This window comes from Sebastes umbrosus, chromosome 18, assembly GCF_015220745.1.
Source record: "Sebastes umbrosus isolate fSebUmb1 chromosome 18, fSebUmb1.pri, whole genome shotgun sequence".
Classification (NCBI taxonomy): domain Eukaryota; kingdom Metazoa; phylum Chordata; class Actinopteri; order Perciformes; family Sebastidae; genus Sebastes; species Sebastes umbrosus.
The window spans coordinates 22619973-22644938 of NC_051286.1; the positions used below are offsets into that span (position 1 = coordinate 22619973).

The 24966-nt window shown below is 42.1% G+C and overlaps 1 protein-coding gene across 29 annotated transcripts; it reads right to left on the reverse strand.

Annotated features, from left to right (window-relative positions):
* Window positions 1–70: 70 nt before the first annotated feature.
* Window positions 71–24940, reverse strand: cenpe (centromere protein E). 29 transcript variants are annotated; one of them, XM_037750225.1, is made up of 46 exons: window positions 24740–24939; window positions 23510–23622; window positions 23288–23377; window positions 23055–23173; window positions 22843–22962; window positions 22149–22230; window positions 21979–22046; window positions 21824–21898; window positions 21654–21705; window positions 21473–21560; window positions 20696–20825; window positions 20294–20413; window positions 20017–20169; window positions 19781–19931; window positions 19580–19676; window positions 18019–18784; window positions 17797–17853; window positions 17176–17343; window positions 16983–17057; window positions 16576–16644; window positions 15864–15995; window positions 14874–15051; window positions 14612–14766; window positions 14192–14371; window positions 13937–14086; window positions 12864–12900; window positions 12625–12821; window positions 11813–11974; window positions 11372–11605; window positions 11183–11263; window positions 10045–10128; window positions 9109–9270; window positions 8626–8901; window positions 7705–7959; window positions 7254–7487; window positions 6184–6300; window positions 5916–6089; window positions 5398–5631; window positions 4825–5010; window positions 4051–4227; window positions 3799–3899; window positions 3489–3586; window positions 2575–2725; window positions 2122–2480; window positions 2004–2042; window positions 71–258 (listed from the first exon to the last, which is right to left on the reverse strand). In XM_037750225.1, the coding sequence occupies exons 1-46, from the start codon at window positions 24793–24795 to the stop codon at window positions 179–181; spliced, it is 6882 nt and encodes a 2293-aa protein (XP_037606153.1). In that variant the 5' UTR covers window positions 24796–24939; the 3' UTR covers window positions 71–178. The 29 variants fall into 29 exon arrangements, with proteins under 29 accessions (XP_037606153.1, XP_037606155.1, XP_037606156.1 ...); XM_037750227.1 differs by having other exon boundaries at window positions 13970–14086; window positions 19580–19679; XM_037750228.1 differs by having other exon boundaries at window positions 12625–12798; window positions 12841–12900; window positions 13970–14086; window positions 19580–19679.
* Between the last annotated feature and the right edge of the window lie 26 nt (window positions 24941–24966).

Genomic DNA, 24966 nt, shown 5'->3' on the forward strand with positions numbered 1-24966 from the left:
TCAATTTATAGTTTCTGATTAGCTCACGGAAACTTAAGAAACTGGACCGAGTGTGAATGAGACAACAGAGTTAATACATTTTATGAACTTTATTAAGGACAGAAAGAATTATAGAATAAAAGACATGACAACAGTATAAGACAGAAACTATTTAAAAAAAGATTGGACATGGAACGTTTTACTGTGTTTTACACATTTCCTCTTGATTTGGAGACCGAGGCCACCAGTCCTCCTTTCTGTCTGCACCTGCAGCTGCATCTGCAACACACAAGACTTCTATAAGACAAAACGGTACTCGGGTAACATCATCAAATCCGTTCTCGGTGCTTTCCACATGTGAGTCTGATTAGTTTTTGTATTAATATGCCAATAACAAACAGTGTGTCAGTCACCCGTCAGTGTGTCTTTTATCTGATTTACTTCCACTAAATAAGACAAACAGTGTTGATATCAGCTCAGTTCATTAAATGTACAGTATTGTGCCATCACAGGATAAAGTACTAGACTTCCTGAACATACTCCTCCTTCACCGTTCTCCCTTTTGAAACATGACAACTATGAATTGTGTTGTGTTTTTTTTTCCACTCCAGAAAAGAGTGCAGGATTACAGGCCAGTGTGCATACAGGACTGAATAATCAATAAATGATGTTATTATTACAGATATTACTCGATTATACCTACCGCTATTGATTATTATTATTAGTCCTACTTGTATTACTATTATAGCTGTTGTGCTATTATTTTTTCTCTCTCTCTCTCTCTCTCTCTCTCTCACTCTCTCACTCTCTCACTCCCACTCTCACTCTCTGAAGCCTGCGTTTGTATGTACGGTCAACATTTGAATTTAAAACTAGGTACAGTAGTTATTGTAATATGGAAGCTCATTTTCACCAGGAAAAGAAAAATATAGCTAAATTGTTACGAATGACAAAAATGAACATAAATCCTCTGAGGCTCAGCTAAACAAAGAAGTATTTTTCAACATACTAATACTATGACTTTTTTCACGACTTTTCCGAAATAGTATACTATGAATTTTTTACAGCTTTTTTCGACATACTACACTTTGACGTTTTTTTACATAGTATACTATGAGTTCTTTTTTTTTTTTTTTACATAGTATAGTATGACTTTTTTCGACATGCTATTCTATAAAAAAAATGTCATACTATACTATGACTTTTTTCCAAAATACTATAGGCTGCTATAACGTCTTTTCGACATACTATACCATGACTTTTTTTCGACATACTATACTATGACTTTTTCACGACTTTTCCCCCAAAATACTATAGGCTATTATGACCTTTTTACAACTTTTTTCGACATACTATACTATGTTTTTTTTTTTTACATAGTATAGTATGAATTCTTTTTAGGATTTTCTTCGACATACTATACTATGACTTTTCCAAAATACTATACTATGACAATTTTACAACTTTTTTCGACATAGCGTACTCTGACTTTTTTCGACATACTATACTATGACTTTTTTCAACATACTATATTAAAACTTTTTCTTCGACATACCATATTAGGATTTTTTTTTAAATACTATACAATGTTTTTTTTACAGACCTTTACCTCAGATCCAGCCTCCCCAATTTGAATTGATTAAGCATGTACAGTATATATTCAATAACTGAATATTCTGGATTTAATTATCCTGTAATTATGACCTGGTATTTTAACATTTTGACTGAAAGACAAAATCCTATCCTGTGTATGTTTTTTGATCAATCCATACTCTAAATAACCGTGTGGTAAATGAGCCTCCCCATTGCTTGTTTTCTTGTTTAAAATATAATGCCTGGTCCTGCTCATTGAAGGGACTACTCAACTACAGCCAAATGTTGCTCAGGTTAATTAGAAAAAAAATAATTAAATCATCCGCTTGGGAAGGAGTGCATGCATCAGTCCTCAGGTTTTAAGGCTCAGTGTAAACCTGGTCAAGTCCCAACACCTCAAAACCCTCAGTGATTGATATTACAGCAGTTACCCGTCTCCGCGTCTGGTATATCAGGTACGTGGAAAACCTCTGGCAAAACAAACAGTTAGGGTGTTAAGACTACTCGACAAACAAGAGCACAGGATGGTGAAGTTTAGGTGGAGCTTACCTGGAACGGTACCGAGGCTGGAGTTATCAAAGAACTGCCTGGGACAGGTTCTGGACAGCAGCTCGGAGCTTCCTTCCACATCAAAGAATCTGCTTTTGGGGGAGTCGAGCTTAGAGACCTTTGGCGAGTCCAGGACCTTCCTGGGAGAGTCCAGGATAGGGTCCAGGACCTTCCTGGGATTAGCCAGAAACTTTTTGGGTGAGCTGAAGAAGTTGGAGGCGTCTGAGGTCAAGGAATGACCCCTCTTTGTGGGAGTGCAGGGCGATGAAGGCTTGTCCGCCTCAGCCATGCTCTTCACCTTCAGCTTGTAGGCTCTGCTCTTCCACTTGTTGATCTCTGCCTGCTGACTGGACAGCAAGCTGACGTGACAGGTGGAAAAATATCTGTTAGGAGGACTAACAGATGCAATGAATCACAACATGAACCGTCCACACTCAAACTGATCAATCTCACCTTTCCAGCCTGGTTATTTTCAGTTGAAGCTGTTTGACTTCCTCCTCCAGTTTGTTCTTCTGCAGCAGAGTGCTGGACTCGATCATCAAACCTCTGGGCTTGGTCAGTCTGGCATGAAGGTCCTCACCCTGCAGGACTGGATTCGACACGACTACATCAGCGTTAATCTCTATTTTGTCCTCTTTAAATGGGACGTCAGATGACTAGGCGGTCCTTAATGTGGCCTAGGGACACATTCGCGTACACACACTGCTAAAAGAATGTGGCCATATGTGGCCCAGACCACCTCTGAATGTGGTCTGAAAGATCCGATCTCAATGCGTCTTGAGTGTGTTCACACCTGTACTTAAAGCTGTCCACTTGTGATCCGATCACTGAGGACGCATGTTAATACCTGGTCTGAACAGGGCCTCAGTCACAGCCGCACATAACCGCAATATGGCGTCTCTCTCTCTCTCTATCCCCCGATGGTTCCGGTCCACCTCTACACTGTTTAATTGTCCAATAAAGGAGAGAATGCCCAAATAAAGAAGTGCTCTTTCCTAACCGACCGGACTATGTTGGCAAACAACTTGCTAATTGACGCATCCAGCAGAACACAGAGCAACATTATCATTCATTCTGGAGTCCTGTTTCTGATCACATTATGAATGTCAGTCCATCACTGTAAAGAGCACTATAAAAAGGCTACATAGTGGTTCTGTGGGCAAACCTAATATACAGTATACACTCCAAAAAAACAAACATTCTCTCATCTAATTTACACCATCAAATCACACAATGATAATAGCACGTGTCCTTTCGTCCCCTTTCTTTTAGTAATCAGCAGCACACTGACAAACAGCAGACATTTAAACTCAGTGATGCCACCAGAGTGTAACTCCATTTTTCACAAGACGATGCTGTTGACTTACATGACTCCTCTCCTTGCTGCTGTGATCTCCTCAAGATCTCCTTCAGCTTCCTCAGCGACTCTTCCTTTTCAGTCAGCACCATGCTCATCCTTTGGATCCTGAGGAGGACAAATCGTCTCAGTCATGGAATGAAGACAATCAATCACTTATAAAGAGGACAGCTGATGCTCAGCTTATGACCTTAGAAAGGTACACCATATTACTGATTGATCAACCATTTCTAACCAGACAGGCAACCCCAGAAGCCCTGACATGATAACAATCCACTAGGTACAGTCAATAAATACAAAACAAAAAAAAGGGCTCTCACTCTTGTTTGCGTTTATCGGACGCTGAACTCAACTCCACCTCCATTTTGAACAGTTTAGTTCGAAGTTGTTCCAGCTCAACGGAACTGGGTGATGCATTTTTCTAAGACAGAAAAAGACAAATATTACAACAAAAAAAAACAAACTGCTCAGTGTTATCCAATTAACCAACATTTAAACTGCTTAAACAAAACAAAAACTAAAGACCACAATACATCAGCTCAGAGTCCTGGAAATAATATACTGAAATGAACCTGAGACTCTCGCAGTTTGCTCTTGAGGGTTGCGATGGCGTCGTCTTTCTCCTCGACTTGTGCGCGGCTGTTCTGCAGCTCCGTCTGCAGCAGCTGGGTCGCCTCTTTATGGTTGGACACCCTCTTGCTGGCTTTGATCTGAGCGTCCTCCAGCTGCTCATTGTGTACACGCAGAGCCTGAAAAAAACCCAGAAGAAATGTCTGTCACTGTCTGCAAATTGACACAATTCCCCAGTCATGCTATTTTGAGATAAGACATTGGATGCAAAATGCTGCGCGTAGATACGGGAGTTAGGGAGAGGAAAAAATCTGCTTTATTGTCCCATGATAAGACCCCAAACCAACAATGTGTGACTCTCAGCCCTGAGCCCACTGGTTCCTTAAAAACAGCTCATAAATGTACAATGTGTTTCGTTTTTTAATAAGGCTCAGTGATATCCTAAAACAGCTGGTCTCTGTCTGTGTGTGTGTGTTCAAGATAATGAAGGAATATGTCAATAAGAATAAGAATTATTACTCATTCTTTGGAATAAAATAAGTTATTTATAATATGTATTGGCCCATCACAAACTGGAAGAGAAGGTATCTCATCTCCTTGAGGTACAGCGATTAATTCAGATCTATTCACAGCTTCGGATATTAATAATGTGGTGAGAAACTACTGCGAACAAACCCCCCCCCCCACCTGGTTTAAGATCACTGTTACTACACGATACTACGTGATGCCACCAGTCATAAGCACATATAAAACAGACATGAAACAGATAAACATACGTTGACTTTTTCTTCAGTTTGCTGGAGCTGAAGCACAAGTTGTTGTTGATTGTCCTTCAGCAGGGAGAGCTCCGCTTTCAGAGGAGCTCCCTCCGGCGCCTGCAGAAGAGAGGAACTCTGGGAATCAGCCGGAGCCTTCGGCAGCTTCAGCTCTTCAGACGGACCGTTGTGTTCGTCGATAACGTCCTGCGGGAGTCAGGTGGATAATATGACATTAGAAAGACGAACAATATCACTGCAATACATACACCGTGGAAAACAATTATTGCCCTGACATTTTAAAAGGATAACAATTTTTTAAATTGAGTTTAGGTTATGAGGGAGAGCACTGCAACCGGCAGACACGAAACGAGCCGCGAGAGCATCAATGTAATGTTACGTCTACTAAAAGGTCTTGTTTTTTCCACTGACAGGCTCAGATTGTTATCATAAGTGTCTGACAACATTATGGAAAGAACCCAACAGAGAAATAAAACCTTTTTTCTTATTACAACTGCTAATGCGTGTAATAAATGTGTGCAGCCCTACAATGGATGCTTTTTTTAAATAGAAGTAAAGCTAACGGTCACAAACCTCAGTCTGCACTGTTCCCATCCTGTCCTCCAGCTCTGCTCTCAGCTGCTTGTTCACCTGTCTCAGTCCCTCCACTATCTCCTGCAGCTCATCTCTCTCCTCGCTGGCAGACGTCGCTCTGTACAGCAGCTTCTCCATCTCCTCTGGGGAGACCTGATAGTTGTCTTCCTTCTCAGAGAGCAGACCGTCTCTCTCTGCTTCGATGCTCTCCAGTTTCTCAGTTAGAGTCCTCATCTGTGAGGAGAGGAGCAGTTAGTTTAGTTTAACTCCAGCTTCAGCTTTCAAGGTTCCTACAGCTTTTTGAAGAGGAAACTTCAGGCACTTTTCAAGGTACCTAAAGCAAAACATTTCTAGACTCTTGAAGCCTTTATCATCACATCTAAAATGTTACTATAAATGCAATTGTGAAAAATAAACTTTACAGAATGCATTTACACCCAGAGCAACCATGTATATTGACATGTTTTCAGCCCTATAATGGATGCTATTTTATAGAAGTAAAGCTAGCGGTCACAAACCTCAGTCTGCATTGTTTCCATCCTGTCCTCCAGCTGTGCTCTGAGCTGCTTGTTCTTCTGTCTCAGTCCCTCCACGATCTCCTCTTGGGAGGTTCGACAGTTGGCTTCCTTCTCAGAGAGCAGACCGTCTCTCTCTGCTTCAATGCTCTCCAGTTTCTCAGTTAGAGTCCTCATCTGTGAGGGAAGGGAGAAGTTATACGGATCATCCTGCAGCACTGAAAACAAGTTTCATAAAAGCTAATCCTGTGAGGAGGTGTCAGACACTCACCTGTTGATCCAAAGAACATTCCTTCTCCTGACACAGTTTCTCCAGATTACAGTTGATCTGCTTCTGCTCACACAGCTCCTCTTGGACTGACTTCATAAGTTCTTGTGTTGTGGAAGCCTTAGAACAAAATGTTAACTTTTAGTCAGTCAAATATACAAATGTGTCAGGAGCCAAAAAAATGAGGGAAATGAGAAACTTGGTAATGTATTAAAAACTAAAATATCCAACAAGAGAAGTCTGAGCTGACCATGATCGCTGGGTTCCATAATAAAGGGGATTTAAAGCCAATGTTACAAATGTGGCAACAAATAGAAACTGAATTAGGTACTTTTCCATCAGCTGGGTAAATAAAGTGTCTACTGAGCACACGGTTCCAATGTCAGGAGGAAAAAAAACATGGAAAAAAGAGCTTTGCTTTCTAGAGCTTACTGCCGTCGGACAGGTTCTTCCGTTTCGGCTCATGAAGACCTTATTTCTCAGCTACGGGTGTGTAAACAGTGTGTTTGACAGCTCTGGGGGAAAGTTATGCTGGAGTTTTCGCTTGCATCCAGCTATTCTAATTAGATAAATTGGACTGTAAAGCCGAGACGCTTGTGGATCCAATGAGCCCAACTGTATTCATGTGTGATGAAGTTAATCCTTAAAGTAGTCATTTCACATTGCGAGACCACTTTTTGAAACATGACGTCACTGTATAAAATGACCTGTGGTGACCTCTAGGATAATCACAGCCTCATGAAACTTTACAGCCACAAACTAGAGACCTAGAGCATTCAGAAGGATGGATGGCTTTCCTAGCTAGCTCGACAACAAGGGGGTTTCTTAGCAGTTTACACTACAGAAGCACTCGCCATCCAGTCGCTGAAACATGCAATTCTTGCAGAAATCTCCAAATGTTAAAAGTTTTTGATCCCAAATCACAGCATGGCTTTTTCTATGGTGTTCCTCCAGGTCTTGGTGTCTTAATGTGGTATTTTAGAGGAATTATTGATAACTTTTATCAATTCTTGAGTGGTAAAAATATAAAGAGTAAAGTATCTAAAAAGAGGGCAGCTCAACTCATCACAAACCTCAGTCTGCATCGTCTCCATCCTGTCCTCCAGCTCTGCTCTGAGCTGCTTGTTCTCCTGTCTCAGTCCCTCCAGGATCTCCTGCAGCTCATCTCTCTCCTCGCTGGCAGACGTCGCTCTGTACAGAAGCTTCTCCATCTCCTCTGGAGAGGTCTGATAGGTGGCGTCCTTCTCAGAGAGCAGACCGTCTCTCTCTGCTTCAATGCTCTCAAGTTTCTCAGTTAGAGTCGTCATCTGTGAGGAGAGGAGCAGTTAGTGAGTTTAATAGTGTCAAAGAGCAGACAGACAGCATATAAATCATTCAAAACTGTTAAATGTTTGCATATAACAGTACAGCAATATCTGTATCTGTTCACATAATAACCTATTACAACTGCTACTGTGTGTAATAAATGTGTGCAGCCCTACAATGGATGCTATTTTATAGAAGTAAAACTTAGTGGTCACAAACCTCAGTCTGCATCGTCTCCATCCTGTCCTCCAGCTCTGCTCTGAGCTGCTTGTTCTCCTGTCTCAGTCCCTCCAGGATCTCCTGCAGCTCATCTCTCTCCTCACTGACAGACGTCACTCTGCACAGCAGTTTCTCCATCTCCTCGCGGTGAGACTGAGTGTCGGCCGTCCTCCCTGACGACAGACTGTCTCTCTCTGACGACAGACCGTCTCTCTCTGCTTCGATGCTCTCCAGTTTCTCAGTTAGAGTCCTCATCTGTGAGGAGAGGAGCAGTTAGTTAGTTAACTCCTGCTTCAGCTTTAAACAGTTTATAATACAAATATGTCCGTCTCTGTGTGTCAGCCCTGTGATAGTCTGGTGACCCGTCTAGAATGTACCACGCCTTCGCCCCAATGTCAGCTGGGATCGGCTCCAGCTGGGTCCATGTTTACTTCCTGTCAGCTGATGTCATTCATGTACATGTAACAGTAAAAATAAGTGGTAAAATGGCAAATGGCTAGCTAGCTTTCCAATTCCACCATGCTCCGAGGCCTTGCGGCTGACGGAAAATGAGCCACACGAAGTTGTCGCTCATCCGGCGATAGCAATGTGCTTTCCTCCGCTGTGACAAGTCTGTGGATGAGGCATCAAGTTTCAAGGTCTATTTGACTCATTTACATTTTCTATGTGCGTCGTAACGTTACTACTCCAATGCTTGTTCAGTTATCATTACTGCAAAGCCTCTCCTCAGCGAGTCCACGACTTGCCGCAACTTTATGCGAAAGTCAGCCCACTACAACAGTCGCTATGGTCGTATAAAAATGACCATCCTTCATACGTTGATTTGAATGAGAATGTCCGTTCTACTCCTATGTTCTATTTCTATGGTGCAGCCCTACAACGGATGCTATTTTATAGAAGTAAAGCTTAGCGGTCACAAACCTCAGTCTGCATTGTCTCCATCCTGTCCTCCAGCTCTGCTCTGAGCTGCTTGTTCTCCTGTCTCAGTCCCTCCAGGATCTCCTGCAGCTCATCTCTCTCCTCGCTGACAGACGTCACTCTGCACAGCAGCTTCTCCATCTCCTCGCGGTGAGTCTGAGTGTCGGCCGTCCTCTCTGACGACAGACTGTCTCTCTCTGACGACAGACTGTCTCTCTCTGATGACAGACTGTCTCTCTCTGCTCGCACACTCTCGAGCTCCTCAGTCAGCCTCTGAATCTGTCAGGAAAGAGACTTGATTGTTATTTCACACACTGGGAGTGACATGAATATAATATCTGTATTTGAATAAGCTTGTGTGGCCAAAATTCAACTAATTTAAAAATGTGTCAAGTAAAAATCAGTTGATCTATTCAAGGGAGGTCAGCCAGCATTAGACAGCAGGTTCACTCTGTGTATTCTTTGTGTATAAAAATGAGGTCATGCCTGGTTTTGGAGCTCTTGCAGCTGGAGGGTAATCTCTGCATCACTCCCATTGCTTGGTTTGCCCTCCAGCTCTGCCTTTTGACTCCTCAGCACGTTGATCTCATCTTGTAGGACTCTGATCTTCTCCTGAGACGCCCTCAGCTCCTCCTGGTTCTCGATCATCTGAAAGAGATTACCAACCACATGAGTGCACAAGTGAAGATCTCTTCGTTACAAAGTCTCCCGTCACTGGCTGCATTTTGCTAAAGCCTGAAAACAGAGCCATGAGGAGGTGCAGAAGAGCACAAGGGGGACACAAGACAACTGGCCTCTTTTTGCGTACATTAAAGTAAGAACAGCGTACTTTGATATCAAAATACATGCCTGCTGTGCAAAATGCGTACAGGTTGGCAGGTCTGAAAAATTGTGAATGCCATTTTCACTATTCTTTTTAACAATTCATAAACTAAACCATTAATCAAGACAATAATCCGCAGATTAATTGATAATGAAAATTATCATTAGTTGCAGCCCTACTCATTATATTTCGATTTTTTTTAATAGTGATCCAGGTAAACGCCCCAAAAAGAGCTGAAAGAGTATTGCATCTAATACACTATGGACAGATATTATGTGCCACAGCAAGACTGGGACCAGGTCGGCTAATAACTCGCACAACAGAGTTCTTCCAATAGATTATGTTGGGTTCTTCTTTCCTGTTTCAACATGACCAAGTCCCCGTACACAAAGCCAGCTCTGTAAAGAAATGCATTTCCCGAGGAAAAGAACTTGAATTGGCTGCACAGAGGCCTGGCCTAATGCCCATGGTTTTGGTATCACATGTTCAACTATCACATAATGAGTGCAACAGTTTTGGCCGTATAGTTTCAAATCTGAACTGTAAATTGTGCTCAATGCCTTTTCTCCGATTAGGGGGAGAAAAAAAAAAGAACTCACCAGTTCCACATTTTCTTGAAGGTCAGACTTCAACTGGCTCACCTCCTCCTTCGTTTTCTCTAGATGCTCCTCCAGCTGTTGGATCTGAAGCACAATGCAGGGAAACTTTAACATTTTCAGCATGACTCAAATGTTCTCAAAAGACCTTTATCCACTTCAGAAAAAACCTGGATGCATGAGTACAAATATAAACTGATAATCATTAAGTTCTAAAGTAATGTATGTAGTAGAGCTGGGCAATATATTGATATATTGACTAGATATCGTCTTAGATTTTGGATATCAAAATATCGTGATATGGCAAAAGTGTTGTCTTTTCCTGGTTTTAAAGGCTGCATTTAGTGCATTACATTAAAGCCATGTAATTACCAGACTGTTCTAGCTGTTCTATTATTTGCCTTTACCCACTTAGTCAATATATACACATTACTGATGATTAATTTTATAATTATAAAAAATCTCATTGTGTAAATATTTTGTAAATGCACCAATGCTCAACCCTTCATTATAGTCATCGAGGTATTTGGTCAAAAATATGACCTTAAAAGGGAGATTTGTCAAGTATTTAATACTCTTATCAACATGGGAGTGGACAAATATGCTGCTTTATGCAGAGAAACCCTCACAGGTATATGCTCAAATCATAACCTGGCAAACTGCAGCCCAACAGGCAACAACAGCTGTCAGTGTGTCAGTGTGCTGACTTGACTATGACTTGCCCCGGACTGCATGTGATTATCATAAAGTGGGCATGTCTGTAAAGGGGAGACTCGTGGGTACCCATAGAACCCATTTTCACTCACATATCTGGAGGTCAGAGGTCAAGGGACCCCTTTGAAAATGGCCATGACAGTGTTTCCTCGCCAAAATTTAGCGTAAGTTTGGTGCGTTATTTAGCCTACTACATGACAAGCTAGTATGACATGGTTGGTACCAATGGATTCATCAGGTTTTTCTAGTTTCATATGATACCAGTATCTTCACTCTAGCTTTAAAACCCGCTTCAACTTAAAAATTGCGAGTTGCGTTAATGCTTTAAAGAAATTAGTGGCGTTAAAACGAATTTGCGTTAGGTTTGACAGCCCTAGTAAAAATTTTAATTATGGTGTAAGAATGGGAATAAGTGACATAATCAAACCTGCAGAAGCTGTTGAGCCTCCTGCTCTTCTTTCAGCGACTGAGGCTCAGAGCTGAGCTGTTGCTGTAACTCACACTGCATCTGAACAACAGAGAGAGAGAACAATAAATAATAAATCATGACAGCAAGTTCACTACAAGCCCTACAATGGAAGCTATTTTATAGAAGTTTAGCTTAGCGGTCACAAACCTCAGTCTGCATTGTCTCCATCCTGTCCTCCAGCTCTGCTCTGAGCTGCTTGTTCTCCTGTCTCAGTCCCTCCAGGATCTCCTGCAGCTCATCTCTCTCTTCACCGACAGACGTCACTCTGCACAGCAGCTTCTCCATCTCCTCGCGGTGAGTCTGAGTGACGGCCGTCCTCTCTGACGACAGACTGTCTCTCTCTGCTCGCACACTCTCGAGCTCCTCAGTCAGCCTCTGAATCTGTCAGGAAAGAGACTTGATTGTTATTTCAAACACTGGGAGTGACATGAATATAATATCTGTATTTGAATAAGCTTGTGTGGCCAAAATTCAACTAATTTAAAAATGTGTCATGTAAAAATCAGTTGATCTATTCAAGGGAGGTCAGCCAGCATTAGACAGCAGGTTCACTCTGTGTATTCTTTGTGTATAAAAATGATGTCCTGCCTGGTTTTGGAGCTCTTGCAGCTGCAGGGTAATCTCTGCATCACTCCCATTGCTTGGTTTGCCCTCCAGCTCTGCCTTTTGACTCCTCAGCACGTTGATCTCATCTTGTAGGATTCTGATCTTCTCCTGAGACGCCCTCAGCTCCTCCTGGTTCTCGATCACCTGAAAGAGATTACCACCACATGAGTGCACAAGTGAAGATCTCTTTGGGTATAAAGTCACTAAAAAAGGAGTGTAGAATAACAGGGTCAACAATCTCCTATCAACAACCAGGGAAGTCTCGCACTGTCTCATTACTAGAGCTTCAACGATCATTACTCAATCGGCAACTATTTTTGATGAATCGATTAATAGTTTCGTTGATATCGCTGAAAAACATGATCTGGTTCTAGATTCTCAAATGTGCCGATTAGCTGTTTCCCTTCTTCATATACGACGGTCAATTTATATCTTACGGTTGGGAACTGAGTTGGACAAACAGAAGCACATTGAAGACATCTACTGTACTTAAAGCTGCAGCAGGTACACAAATTTTCTATGTGCGTCGTAACGTTACTACTCCAATGCTTGTTTAGTCGTCATTACTGCAAAACCTCACCTCAGCGAGTCGGCGACTTGCCGCAAGTTTATGCTAAAGTCAGCCCACTACAACAGTCGCTATGGCAACGGTACACATACAAATGGCCGCCGCTCTGACCATCCTGCTACGTTGATTTGAATGAGAATGTCCGTTCTACTGCTATGTTCTATTTCTATGGTGCAGCCCTACAATGGATGCTATTTTATAGAAGTAAAGCTTAGCGGTCACAAACCTCAGTCTGCATTGTCTCCATCCTGTCCTCCATGTCTGCTCTGAGCTGCTTGTTCTCCTGTCTCAGTCCCTCCAGGATCTCCTGCAGCTCATCTCTCTCCTCGCTGACAGACGTCACTCTGCACAGCAGCTTCTCCATCTCCTCGCGGTGAGTCTGAGTGTCGGCGGTCCTCTCCGACGACAGACTGTCTCTCTCTGATGACAGACTGTCTCTCTCTGACGACAGACTGTCTCTCTCTGCTCGCACACTCTCAAGCTCCTCAGACAGCCTCTGAATCTGTCAGGAAAGAGACCTCATTGTTATTTCAAACACTGGGAGTGACATGAATATAATATCTATATTTGAATAAGCTTGCTCAATATATGTCAGAATGTAAGTATCTTGCTCAAGTACACTTTGATATGTCACCGGAGGAGCAAACCACCGACCTTCCTATTGGTGGACTACTGGCTCTACCTCTGAGCCACAGCCACCCCAAAATGTACTCAGACAAGACAAAGACACCATTGTGTTTGATGCCCATCTTTGTAGTTTTACAGTGCCAGCCATATTGTTTGTAGGCCATGCGGTGTCAGTCGCCTGAAGTCAGTCGTCATCTTGTTTTTGTCTCTCCTCCTCACCTACCCACACCCACTTTTTGGTTTGTTTAGTTATTTAAATTAGATTGATATTGTGTGTTTCACCTTTATTATCTTGTAAATAAAAGTTTTGGGAATACACATGCTGATCCTTTTAATGTTGTGTAGAGAATATATCAACCCCCTTTACTAGCTATTAGTTATGGCGATTTTTTGGTTATAGTTATTAATTTAATTATTAATCAGAGTTCTGAATTAATAAAATTAATGAGATTTATTTTATGAGACTACATTAATTGGCTATCATTTTCTCTTGGTTTCAAAGAGTGGTGCCCCGGGGATGATTTATTATACATTAAATCATATTATTCAACTGAACTAATAATTATTTTGATAATTATTAATTACTTTTGATAGCCATTTTAATGACTTTTTGAGTTTATGTAACATAATTTGGTGACCCGTTATTATTAAAATATATTGATTATTTATTCATATTAATTGTATTGATATTAATAATTATCTTTAATATTTGCTAATGATTAGACCAGCTCCTAGTTGCGTCCCAAACACACGACACTATTAAAAAAGTACTGACTAAAGTATAATTTGGGTATTGATATGGACATTTTTACAATGAATACTTTTGAAGCTGAAGTAAGCAGTAAGAGTTTTTGTAAAAGTATCATACAAGATTTCATTTCAGTTTTCCAGATGCATTAAGAAACTCTTACAAGTATTTGCAGCTCCTCTGTCGGTGCGCTCACCTCACAAGGAGGACCATCCTGTTCGGATGTTTGTGCGGTCTCCAGCTGTTTGATCCGCTCCTTCTGTTCACGACTCTTCTCCAGGGCTGTCCTCAGCTCGTCCTGATTCTCAATCATCTGTTTGGTAAAAAAAATTACATGTAGTCAAAAAAAAAAAACAGCAGAGGCCCAACAAATGCATTTTAAAGTCTGGACTGGCAAAGCAGTCACATGTTAACTCACCATCTCCACATTTTCCTGAAGGTCCGTCCTGAGCTGGTCTCTCTCTGCAGTGAGAGATGTAACGGTAGAGAGCAGCTTCTCCGTTTCCTCTGCAGAACTCTGAATACCGGCGTTGTGCTCAGACAGGAGAGCATCTTTCTCAGCTCGCACACACTGAAGCTCTTCAGTCAGCTGATTCAGCTAGAAATAGTCAAAGAAATAAAAACTTGAGGTTACATTTATGGTATTACTATTAAATTGATCTACAGTTTTCAATGCAAGAACAAACACAAGAACCAGAAAAAGAGTCTTCAAAACAATCAAGTTTTATGATTACATGTTGACAAATAAGATTGATTGAATGAATCACTTCTGATCACTGTTAATAGGCTCTCCATCTCCCATCTGACACTGTCCTTAGAGGATGTTTGGAGGACTCACCTGCTTCATCAAACTGTCCACCTTATCTGGAAGAGTCTGGAATGAAGCCAGCTCCTCCAGCTGAGCTTTGAGTGCTCCCTCTGCTTCATGAGATGCAGTCAGTTCTCTGTTCAGGCGAGCCACTGTTCTCTCAAGTTCCATGTTTTCTATCAGATCTGGAAAAGACAGAGAGAACATCTTACAACTCTCATCTGATTTTACAGATTGAATGTCTTACTCTGCTGAGTTACATTACATTAAAACACCCTGACTTTAAACTCACTGTTTGGCACTTTTCCATCGAGCAGAGTGGTGAGCTTGGTGTTCTCGTCGAATGCCACGTTCAGCTCTTTCTGGAGATCGCTCTGCATCGTTCTGTAGCGTGACTTCTCCGTCTCCAGGTGAAAGCGCAGGCCTTTCACCTCAGTCTCCATCTTCTCATAGGTGGCACTCAGAGTCACCTGGAGAGGAGATCACGATGAGAATCATTCAATAAAAAAAAAGATACATCAATCAAACTCTGGTGCAGGCCAAACAAAAAGACCAGGACTGCCTGAAGAGGAGAGCATCCACTGGAATTTACATTTGTAATTTCAGTAGAATTCAAAAGCTTAACTGCTATTCCCCCATTTACTCAATCCGTGTTTTTGAGTTTTATTAAAAAAAGTGAGTAAAATGCAGCTACTACACGGCAATTATCACCACATAATATTATAGTGAAATACGTGTTCATGCGGTTTGGTCGAAACAGACGCCGTAAGCAAGTCCAACTGCAGTCTCACCGTAATCACTCTTTGTGACATCAGAGAAAATAGGATGGAGTAAAGGGCAGCATGATACATTTTCCCTCTAGTAGTGCTGATGATGCAGGATGACATCATCAAAACAGTTCAATAACTGAGATACCTGTTTTTAAACATCTGGGTCTGTACGTAATAAGTCAGTGACAGTGTGAATGTGAACAGGATCACAATGATTTGCTCTTTAGTCCTAACCAATTCGACTGAACCACAGGCGTTCAAGTGACCTTTGACCCAGGTTATTAGGGGCCGGGCAGCTCGGCTGTTTTGCCAGATATTCTTCTTTTTCTTATTCCTCCTCCTAAGAAATCTGCCGTCCCATGCATGAAAATAAACCAAACTTTGCACACAGGTCCAGTCCTATGCCAAACTTTGGCATCTGGCTTTGTGCACGAATAATCCTGGTGGTGGCGGCGCTGCAGCAACCGTCTAAAGTTTAAAACTTTGAAAAATTCATAAGAACAGAAACTTACATTCATCTCCTCAACAGCGATGTTTTTGCTGCGCAGGAAAGCCCATTCTTTCTTCGTATCTCTGCTGAGCCCCTCGGCGTCGTCTAGGGAGCGACGAAGATTCGCAACTTCCTGCACCAAGTCCTTACCGCTCTGCAACGAGGCAATATGACAGAATTAGCCTGCTTAATTATTTGATCACTTTCAACTTCTTTCAGCTCTTTTCAAGCCCTTTCAGTGCTTCAACTTCAACTGACACTCCCGTAGGACATTTCACATGCAAACAATTAAGATTTTAGGAATTTTTCAGCGTTATTGAGCACACATTTTTACCTCCACCAAGGCCGAAGGCCTAGAAAGGAGGCTATGTTTTCACCGGCGTTGGTTTATTTGTATGTTTACAGGATTACTCCAAAAGTCCGCGATGGATTTGAATGAACTTTTTTGGAGGAGTGGGGTGTGGCATAATGCACCACCCATTACATGTTGGTGGCGATCCGGATCATGATCCGTCTTCGGGATTTTTTTTTAATAACTCCGCTCAGCCTGGACATTAACACTACAGGCTATAACACATGCGCAGTGTAACTGATGACACGTTCATGACGCGTCACCCAGCCTCTTTCCTTCTGCCAGCAAAGAGAGGGACAGAGCGGGAGTGTAGGGTGGAGGGAGGGGGGGACACCTGTAGATTTGGCGTTTTTTCACATTAAACTTCACAAAACACACATACCATACTCTGCAGTTCCTCTGCAAATTCGGTTTTCTTCTTCAGCTCCTCAGACAGAGTTTCTAGTTTGTTCTTGAAAAAAAACAAAAAACACAACAAATATTTAATAAAGCTGCTACAACTTTAAGGCCTCACTTGTAATAATGATATGAACAATAAACATCTTATATTTTAGAATCAACCACTTTTTCCTCAATATCTTAACAATAACTGCACATTCTGGTCAGTGAGGTCCACTAGAGATGTCAAAAAGAGTTGAAATCACTCTCTAGTAATGAAATGACAAGACCAACAACTCAGATGAAGTAGGTTTTGTGTGTACTGTGACTTGACAAAAAAACAAATGTCTACTCTTTAGAAACTCTTTCAGATTTAAAAAACCTGAAGAGGAACTCAGCGTGTCATCTCACCTGCAGCTCCAGGCATCGGAGTTCAGAGGATTCAACGGCCTTCTTCAGTTTAGAGATATCATTTTGCAACTCACTCTGTAAGATCACACAAACACAGTATAAATAAAAGCCAAACCCAGTACATGTAACTCTACTGTCCTTGGATCCAAGCACTATAATATGTGTGGAGTCTAAATGGAATAAATTCTATCACCTCGTGCTCTTTCTGGAACTCCTCCTCCAGAGATTGGAACTCATCTGTCTCTCTCTTCTCCTCCATCTCCTTTGACAGAGCGGCCGTCTCTCTCTCCAGACATTCAGTCTGCTCTATGAACATCCCGAGCTCCTGCTTCAGATAGTCTCGCTCAGTAACCACTGCGTCCTATAAAAAATCAAATTTGATACATTTAAGCACTTGAAATGCATCGCCCTAACGTTCACTGTTTCCATCACGAGTAGCTTGAATACATGCGGATCCTGTTGTTATTGGAATAGTTCCCCTCTTTTACGTGATTCTAAATGTAGAAATACTGGTAACTGCTCGAGCCACCTTATAATTTAATAAACCTTGAATGCTTTAGCAGCATGTTGTACTGGTGTCTCTGTACAAATGTTCTTCTAGTGGTCTAGGGGGGCTCCGTACTACATTAAATATGCTTCTGGTTTATTTAATACATTGTAAGGGAAACAGAACCGCTGGGTCACTGACTGAAAATAACATTTCATACGTACAGAAGATACAAGGATAACAGGATATTCTCTGCTTTTAGATGCAAAACAAGCTCAGTTGTGGGATGAGTTAGAGTCACAGCGGAGGCGCTCCATCAAGCATTACCTTCTCTGTAGCCAGAGTTTCACACAGCTGGATGGTCTCTGCAAACTCTTTTCTCATCTGGAAAACAAGGTATGAAGATTAGTACTAAAACCCAGCTAACACAACCAAGCCAGACACAATGAACAGTATGCATTAAGGTGCTACTTTCATGTGTAATTGAGGATTTCTCCTCTTAACTTGGAGGCCAGAGAGCAGGTATATATATATTTCAACACAACATACCTGCTCATCAGTTGCACTCTGAGTGTGGCTCTGTTCTTCCAGCCGTCTCTCCAGGTCGGCCACCCTGAAGCCCAAGATCTCCACCTTTTCCAGGGCTTCCTGTTTCTGCTGGACCTCTGTCTGCAGACGCAGCTCCAGCTCTGCCGGCCCCTGTTCTGCTAGCTCTATTTTCTCCAGGGCTTCCTGTTTCTGCTGGACCTCTGTCTGTAGCTCCAGCTCTGCCATCCTTTGTTCTGCAGTCTGTATTTTCTCCAAGGCTTCCTGTTTCTGCTCGACCTCAGTCTGCAGATGCAGCTCCAGCTCTGACACCCTTTGTTCTGCTATCTGTATTTTCTCCAGGACTTCCTGTTTCTGCTGGACTTCTGTCTGCAGATGCAGCTCCAGCTCTGACACCCTCTGTTCTGCTATCTGTATTTTCTCCAGGGCTTGCTGATCCTGCTGGACTTCTGTCTGCACATGCAGCTCCAGCTCTGCCGCCCTCTGTATTTTCTCCAGGGCTTCCTGTTTCTGCTGGACCTCTGTCTGCAGATGCAGCTCCAGCTCTGCCGCCCTCTGCTCTGCTGTCTGTATTTTCTCCAGGGCTTCCTGTCTCTGCTGGACCTCTGTCTGCAGATGCAGCTCCAGCTCTGCCACTCTGCCATCTAATGTTTCTGTCTTTCTCACGGCCTCCTCTTTATGTTGAATCTCTATCTCCAGTTGTAGCTCCAGGTTGGACACTTTCCCTGAAAGCTCATGCATACGGTCTGGAGACACAAAGTCTTTGGGACTGGAAAAAAAGATAAAACATACAGATTACTAATGTGTTCAACAATTGTGAACTATCTACAAACACTCAAAGACCAGGGTTTTGCTCCACATAGAGTTGCCTTAAGGCTGAATTTACACCAGATCAGGCGGTGCGGCGAAAACGCAAGTCTTTCCATTCTTTTTGAATGGGGGAGTAATGGGGGGGGGGGGGGGGGGGGGGTGTTATGTGTTACTGCGGCCACAAGGGGTGCTGAAAAATAATGCAGTGGCCTGCGGAAAAGTAGAAACAGAATCAACTTTTGGGGAAACGCAACCCAACGTCACACTGCAGTGGCCAAATCACGTAACCGGCGATCCAGAGCTGAACAACCCCAAAGCCGTAGGATCCCCAAAGTGAGAGTAAGTCCAAGCAAATTCCCGATTGAACGCAATGGTAAATCAGATGAGAAATGTCGGACACAAAGCAGACAAAGGCACTTTTCTAACCTGCTCCCGTGATCACATTTTTGACTCCACACATAAAAAAATTACATCAATGCGTTCGGCAGAGTCTCTTCTCTCTGATGATAATATTTTGATAACTAATTGGACTCACGTTTTTTGACTAGAAAGCAGGGATTTCACAGGTAGATTTATAAATACTAATACCAAATACTACTTTATGTCTAACAACTTATAGTTTCAAAGGTTTATTTCATCCTTTCCAGAGGAAAACCAAGCTCTAATTCATGACATAGTTGTCACACATCACGCTGTCCTGGATGAATTTGTTGTCTTTCAAGGGAAAACTCCTATAACTGATAAAGACATTCACCTCTCCCCAAAGCTCCGAACAGTCACCGAACTGTGACTCATCTCCATGTCATCTTGAGGCTCATCGGGAATCTCCCATTGAGAGTCAAAGTCCTCATCATCTGTTAAAAACATACCATGTATACATTAAACTATTTATCAGTGAGTGTGCAGTCCATGCATGACATGGGTATTATATGGTGAATTATGTGCTCCTCCTTACCTTCATTAAGCTCCATCAGACAGGAGCGATCTGCTTTCCTCTTCCGAGTGCAAGATTCTGCAAAGCTAAGGTCAGACGAGCCTCCATCGCATGCAGACGGAGGGACGAGTCTGATCATCTTTCCTCCCCACGTTTCCCTGCGTTTTGGCATCTTAAAAAAACAGGACAAGAGTCGTTGTGACTATGATACTGAAGAGAAAGCTCTCAACTACAGCGTTATTTTGGGTCATATTTACCTTTCGGACAGGAACCAGGTTGGAGCTGGTGACCAGCAGTTTGGTCAGGTTTCTGATGCGGTCCTGTTGTTCTCTCTGGAGCTGATCCTTTTCTTGGAGCAGCTGGGAGAGAACCTTCTTCTCCGTATCTGTGGTATGTGTGACTGAAGAAACCTGTAGGGAGGTCATCCACAGGTCAGTGGGTAGGAAATGCTGTTATAACGGGACTTGCCGTGATCAGCACATCACAACAGAATATGACTGAAGAAAAAAAAAAAGAAAGAATGATGACACTTGCCTCGTTAAGTCGTCGCTTGAGGTCTACAATTTCATTGCGATACCTTTTGAGCAGAGCTCCGTCGTCGGACACCTCTGTCACATGAGGGTCGTTCTTCATTTTTTTTGCAGTGCTGGCAAACTAATACAAAGAAACATTTGTGTGAAACATCATCTGCTTTGATTTATCGGTCTCGCGTTCGCTCCGATAGTTCACGTTTTAAATTCTCATTTGCACTTTCTTGACGGACGACATCCAACTGCGAAGCTACAGTGTTTTATCTTGCATAAATGTACAAAGGAAAGGAGCTAACCATGGAAATGTACCATAGCATTTAGTATTACAATATGATTTAATGTTAAGATGTCAAGGTAGTGTAGAGATATTAGGTGTGCAGAACAGAAATCAACATGTTTCACCAACCTGCAGAGTGCCGAGGGTCTCCTCTAGAGCGACAGGGGTGATGGTGCAGATGATGACTGTTTTAGCGTTCCCGCCCAAGGAGTTCTGCAGGATGCGGGTTAGCTTACTGTCTCTGTAGTTGGTGAAACCTCTGATGAGAGAGAGAGAAAATGGTATTTAGCAAATGTCTATGGAGTTAGAGGAGTCTCTATTAATGAATGAATAGCACACAGAAGGATTCACACATGTATTTTGTAGGGCTGTCAATGGATTAAAATATTTAATCGCAAATTAATCACTTTTTTATCTGTTCAAAATGCACCTTAAAATGGAGATTTGTCAAGTATTTAATACTCTTATTAACATGGGAGTGGGCAAATATGTTGCTTTATGCAAATGTATGTATATATTTATTATTGGAAATCAATTACCAACACAGAACAATGATAAATATCGTCCAGAAACCCTCACAGGTACTGCATTTAGCATAAAAAATATGCTCAAATCATAACATGGCAAACTGCAGCCCAACAGGCAACAACAGCTGTCAGTGTGTCAGTGTGCTGACTTGACTATGACTTGCCCCAAACTGCATGTGACTATCATAAAGTGGGCATGTCTGTCTGTAAAGGGGAGACTTGTGGGTACCCATGAAGGGAGTCAAGGGACCCCTGTGAAACAGTTTTTCCTCGCCAACATTTAGCTTAAGTTTGGAGCGTGTGTGTGTGTGTGTGTGTGTATATATATATACACTCAGAAATTATCACTTATGTTAACACTAGTATATTGTTTACTCACTTCTGGCCTTCATCAGTCAGTTTCTTGATCACTTGGCCGAGTATGAACAGACTGCGATTGATATTGCAACCTTCTTTGAAACGTGCGCCTAGGATATGAAAACAGAGTATTACTGTAAATTCTGTATACACTGCAGTGTGCATTTCAATGCGGCTTGTCTACGGATTTAACGTCACCTTACCATCAGTTCCTGTTTGACTTGCTCTCTCAGATCCAGCTAGATCGACTAAATTCTAGAAGATGAAGCAAAATTGCTAGTTAACAGATTATTATAACAACACAAACAATGATAGAGACAGCAACGGTAATAGAAGATAAAAAAAAGCCAATAATAAAAAGAAGCAAGCTTACCAAATGAGACACAAAAACGGCTCCATCAGCATTTTCACCTGATGATGGGTCGCTCCTTTCTCGGCTTTCGAGGATCTAAGAAAAACCAAATCATGAAAAATAAATCCAGATTTCCCAGAATCCTACATGTTACTATGCGTTGTGGTGTTGCTTACCATTCGGAAAATGGTGTGTGAGCGGCTGCTCCGCTGGTTCATTTTTGTCTTTCCATAATGACGGTTCTCTACAGAGAAAGATCGCGCAGAAAACACATTGGTTGTTACACACAGTCTGCAGTGTGCATCCTGTAGGGATCATTCTCATGTTCAGTGGTCTCAGATCTTACTTTCTCCTTTACGAATCCAGGCCAGGGCTTGTGCAGGAGATGTAACCAATTCCTCAGTCAGGTCAGCCACATAGATGTTTTTCTGCATGTTTTTCGAGACACAATCACAATGATCATGTAAAATAGGCAAGTACATCTTCAACGTTTCTTGCATTCAAGTGCTCCTAGACTTTGATGTGTGTTACTACAGAGCTCAGGCCCAGTATAATCATTTAAATAACTAACGTGTAACATTAGTCTTTTTGCAGGTCATTAAGATCAACAGAGTTATGAATCATCCTGACTAAAATGACCTCGCTGTTCAGAAGAATCTCCCAGTTAAACAATATGTTAAGTTCATCAACGTACTATTTCTGATTTCAGAATTGGGAACTTTCGGTATTTAGATCAAGCTGCTTGTCAAAAATAAGGTGTAAAAGTTGGAAGGCGGCACTTGTTATTACAATGTGTCCAAAACATTTGATGAAAAGTTCCTATCTAACGCTGCTCATTTCATTTTCAGGTTGTGATCGTTACTCAGGCTGCCACTAAAAATTGTTTCTGCCTTCTCAGCCAACAAAAAGGTGATTACAGATCTAAACCGAATGTTTGAGATTTAGTCAGTTCTAACATGAGTTACTTGCAAACGTTGAAAACTAGACCTAAAAAGATTCGATATGGGATTCAGATTTGAACTTGTAAATAGCCAACTTACATTGATTGTCTCTCTGACTTCCAGGGGTTTTCTCTTCCAGCTGTCAACGAGCAGATCGCTCACAGTTTCATTGTAGATTTCCATGTAAGAAACCCGAAGAAGGAACTCCTTCTTTGGACACTTTTGGGGAAAAAGAGAAGTCCTTGGTTAGAAAAAACTGTGATTACACAAAAAAACTGCAGTATGTTTCAAACATGAGATACAATTCTTACATTTTTAATGGTTTGGAAGATATCCTCCACAGCCAGAGGTATGACTCCAGGAAAACGGTCACTCCCCATCATGGTGAAAGTTTTTCCAGAGGAAGTCTGTCCATAAGCAAATATGGTTCCTGTGGATCAAACACAGAATATATACTCAGAATAAACACCATGCAGCTACAGTGAGTATGTGGAGCAATGCATTACCACCAGACAAGTATGCCTGTATTCAATCCATTACATACCATTGTATCCCTCAACACTGGAAACGACCAGAGGCTTCGCAATGTCCTGGTACAGCTGATTGGTTGTTTCGTCTGCAGTGAACACTCGGTCTTTGAACAACAGGAGGAGGAAAGTGAATGTACAGTAGATTTCTGTCACTATGACTCTCTGCTAAATATCTCAAAGGAGCCCCAAAATCCAGTTAACACATTTCTCAATCCTGTACATGCTGCAAAACATACCGAAACTAAAGCTCTTAGTGGTATTCCCATCATCAATCTGATGAATTGATTTCTTATCAGCTCTCCAAAACACCTGGACAGGCTCTGCATTCTCTGATGCAGCACTTTCTTCCCTGTACCAAGGACACACAATCAAGATATATGTGGTGACATTAGCAGACTTTCTCAACAACATCAACATCAAGAGACAAAGTTTAGTGTTAATTTGTGGCTGAATGGCCAAAACACCCCTGATGATTTAAAGCTGCAGTGGGTAGAAATGGAGCAAATTAGTGATGTGTCGGCCGCGAACGAGCTGGCTCAAAGAGCCGGCTCTTTTAAGTGAACGATAGGAGCCTGCTCCCATCTGAGAGCCGTTTTTTTTAAAAATGATTAATTCAAGGCAGAATGATAGGATGATCTTCTCCGCGCCACGGGCACTTCATGCACTGACTAACTGAATGTTGTGTTATTGACGTTGGTGGGACCAATCAGGTGATGACAGACAAGGATCATACCATCAAGCAGGGAGGGGAGGGGGTGGGCGGCGCGCTGACGGTTTACAGGTGCAGAGCAGGAGGGAGAGGAGGAGAGAAAGAGAGTGGTGTGGTGCGCGGAAATGAAGAAGCATGTAAAATTATCGTAATCTGGAAATTATGAGGATTAGTATATTTAATTGTATTGTATTGAATTATATTGAATAATTTAAGTGTTATATGTGAACACATACTAATCATAGGTCAAAACAGCGCTAAATTTGGCAGAATTATAAAAGGTAGAAGAGGTAAAACAAAGAGCCGTTTGGGAGCCGAAAGAGCCGGCTCTTCTTGGTGAGCTGAGTCAAATGATCTGACTCACTAAAAAGAGCCGGAATTCCCATCACTAGAGCAAATATAATTAAGAAAAGTTATTTTGATAAAACGGTCACTATATCCTGAAAGGGCTTCAGCCCCAAGGTGCCATTGTGCCTGGGAGAAGTTACATACATGTATAGTGATCTCAGTGGGTCATTAGAATGACGTCATAGAGGTTCAGTGACGTTACTTCAGTTGTGACCGTTACAGACACAGACTCTAACGTTAACAATACATACATCACGTTAGCGTCTATTATTATCTGCTGGAACAAAGACTTTGTCCGAAATGTAGCTAACGACAAATCCCCAACGTTACTTTAGTTAGTAAAAATACATAGTTACCTAGCATTAGCAGTATCACCAGCTAGGTAACTTAGCGTTAGCACTAAACTTACCTGGCGATACGAGGACGGACCCGAACACACACTTTAACAGCAGACTCCTCCGTCATGTTTCTGTTTGATAGTCACCCACCGGACATTAAACTAGCAGGCGAACTAATACATCTGTCATAACACACTAAACACGCCTAATGAACGGAGGGGAGCGCAGTAGATCACAGCAGTCCTGATGGCGGGTTGGAGATGTGTGTGTGAGCTGGACGCAGAGGTGCTGTTTGAAA

Excerpts from the sequence above, each read along its gene's own strand:
- cenpe (XM_037750224.1), bottom strand. The coding sequence starts at position 24,795 with ATGACGGAGGAGTCTGCTGTTAAAGTGTGTGTTCGGGTCCGTCCTCGT. Across the intron at positions 23,623-24,739 it reads GTCCGTCCTCGTATCGCCAG|GGAAGAAAGTGCTGCATCAG; the intron begins GTAAGTTTAGTG and ends TCCTTGGTACAG. Across the intron at positions 14,372-14,611 it reads TGGACAGTTTGATGAAGCAG|CTGAATCAGCTGACTGAAGA; the intron begins GTGAGTCCTCCA and ends GACTATTTCTAG.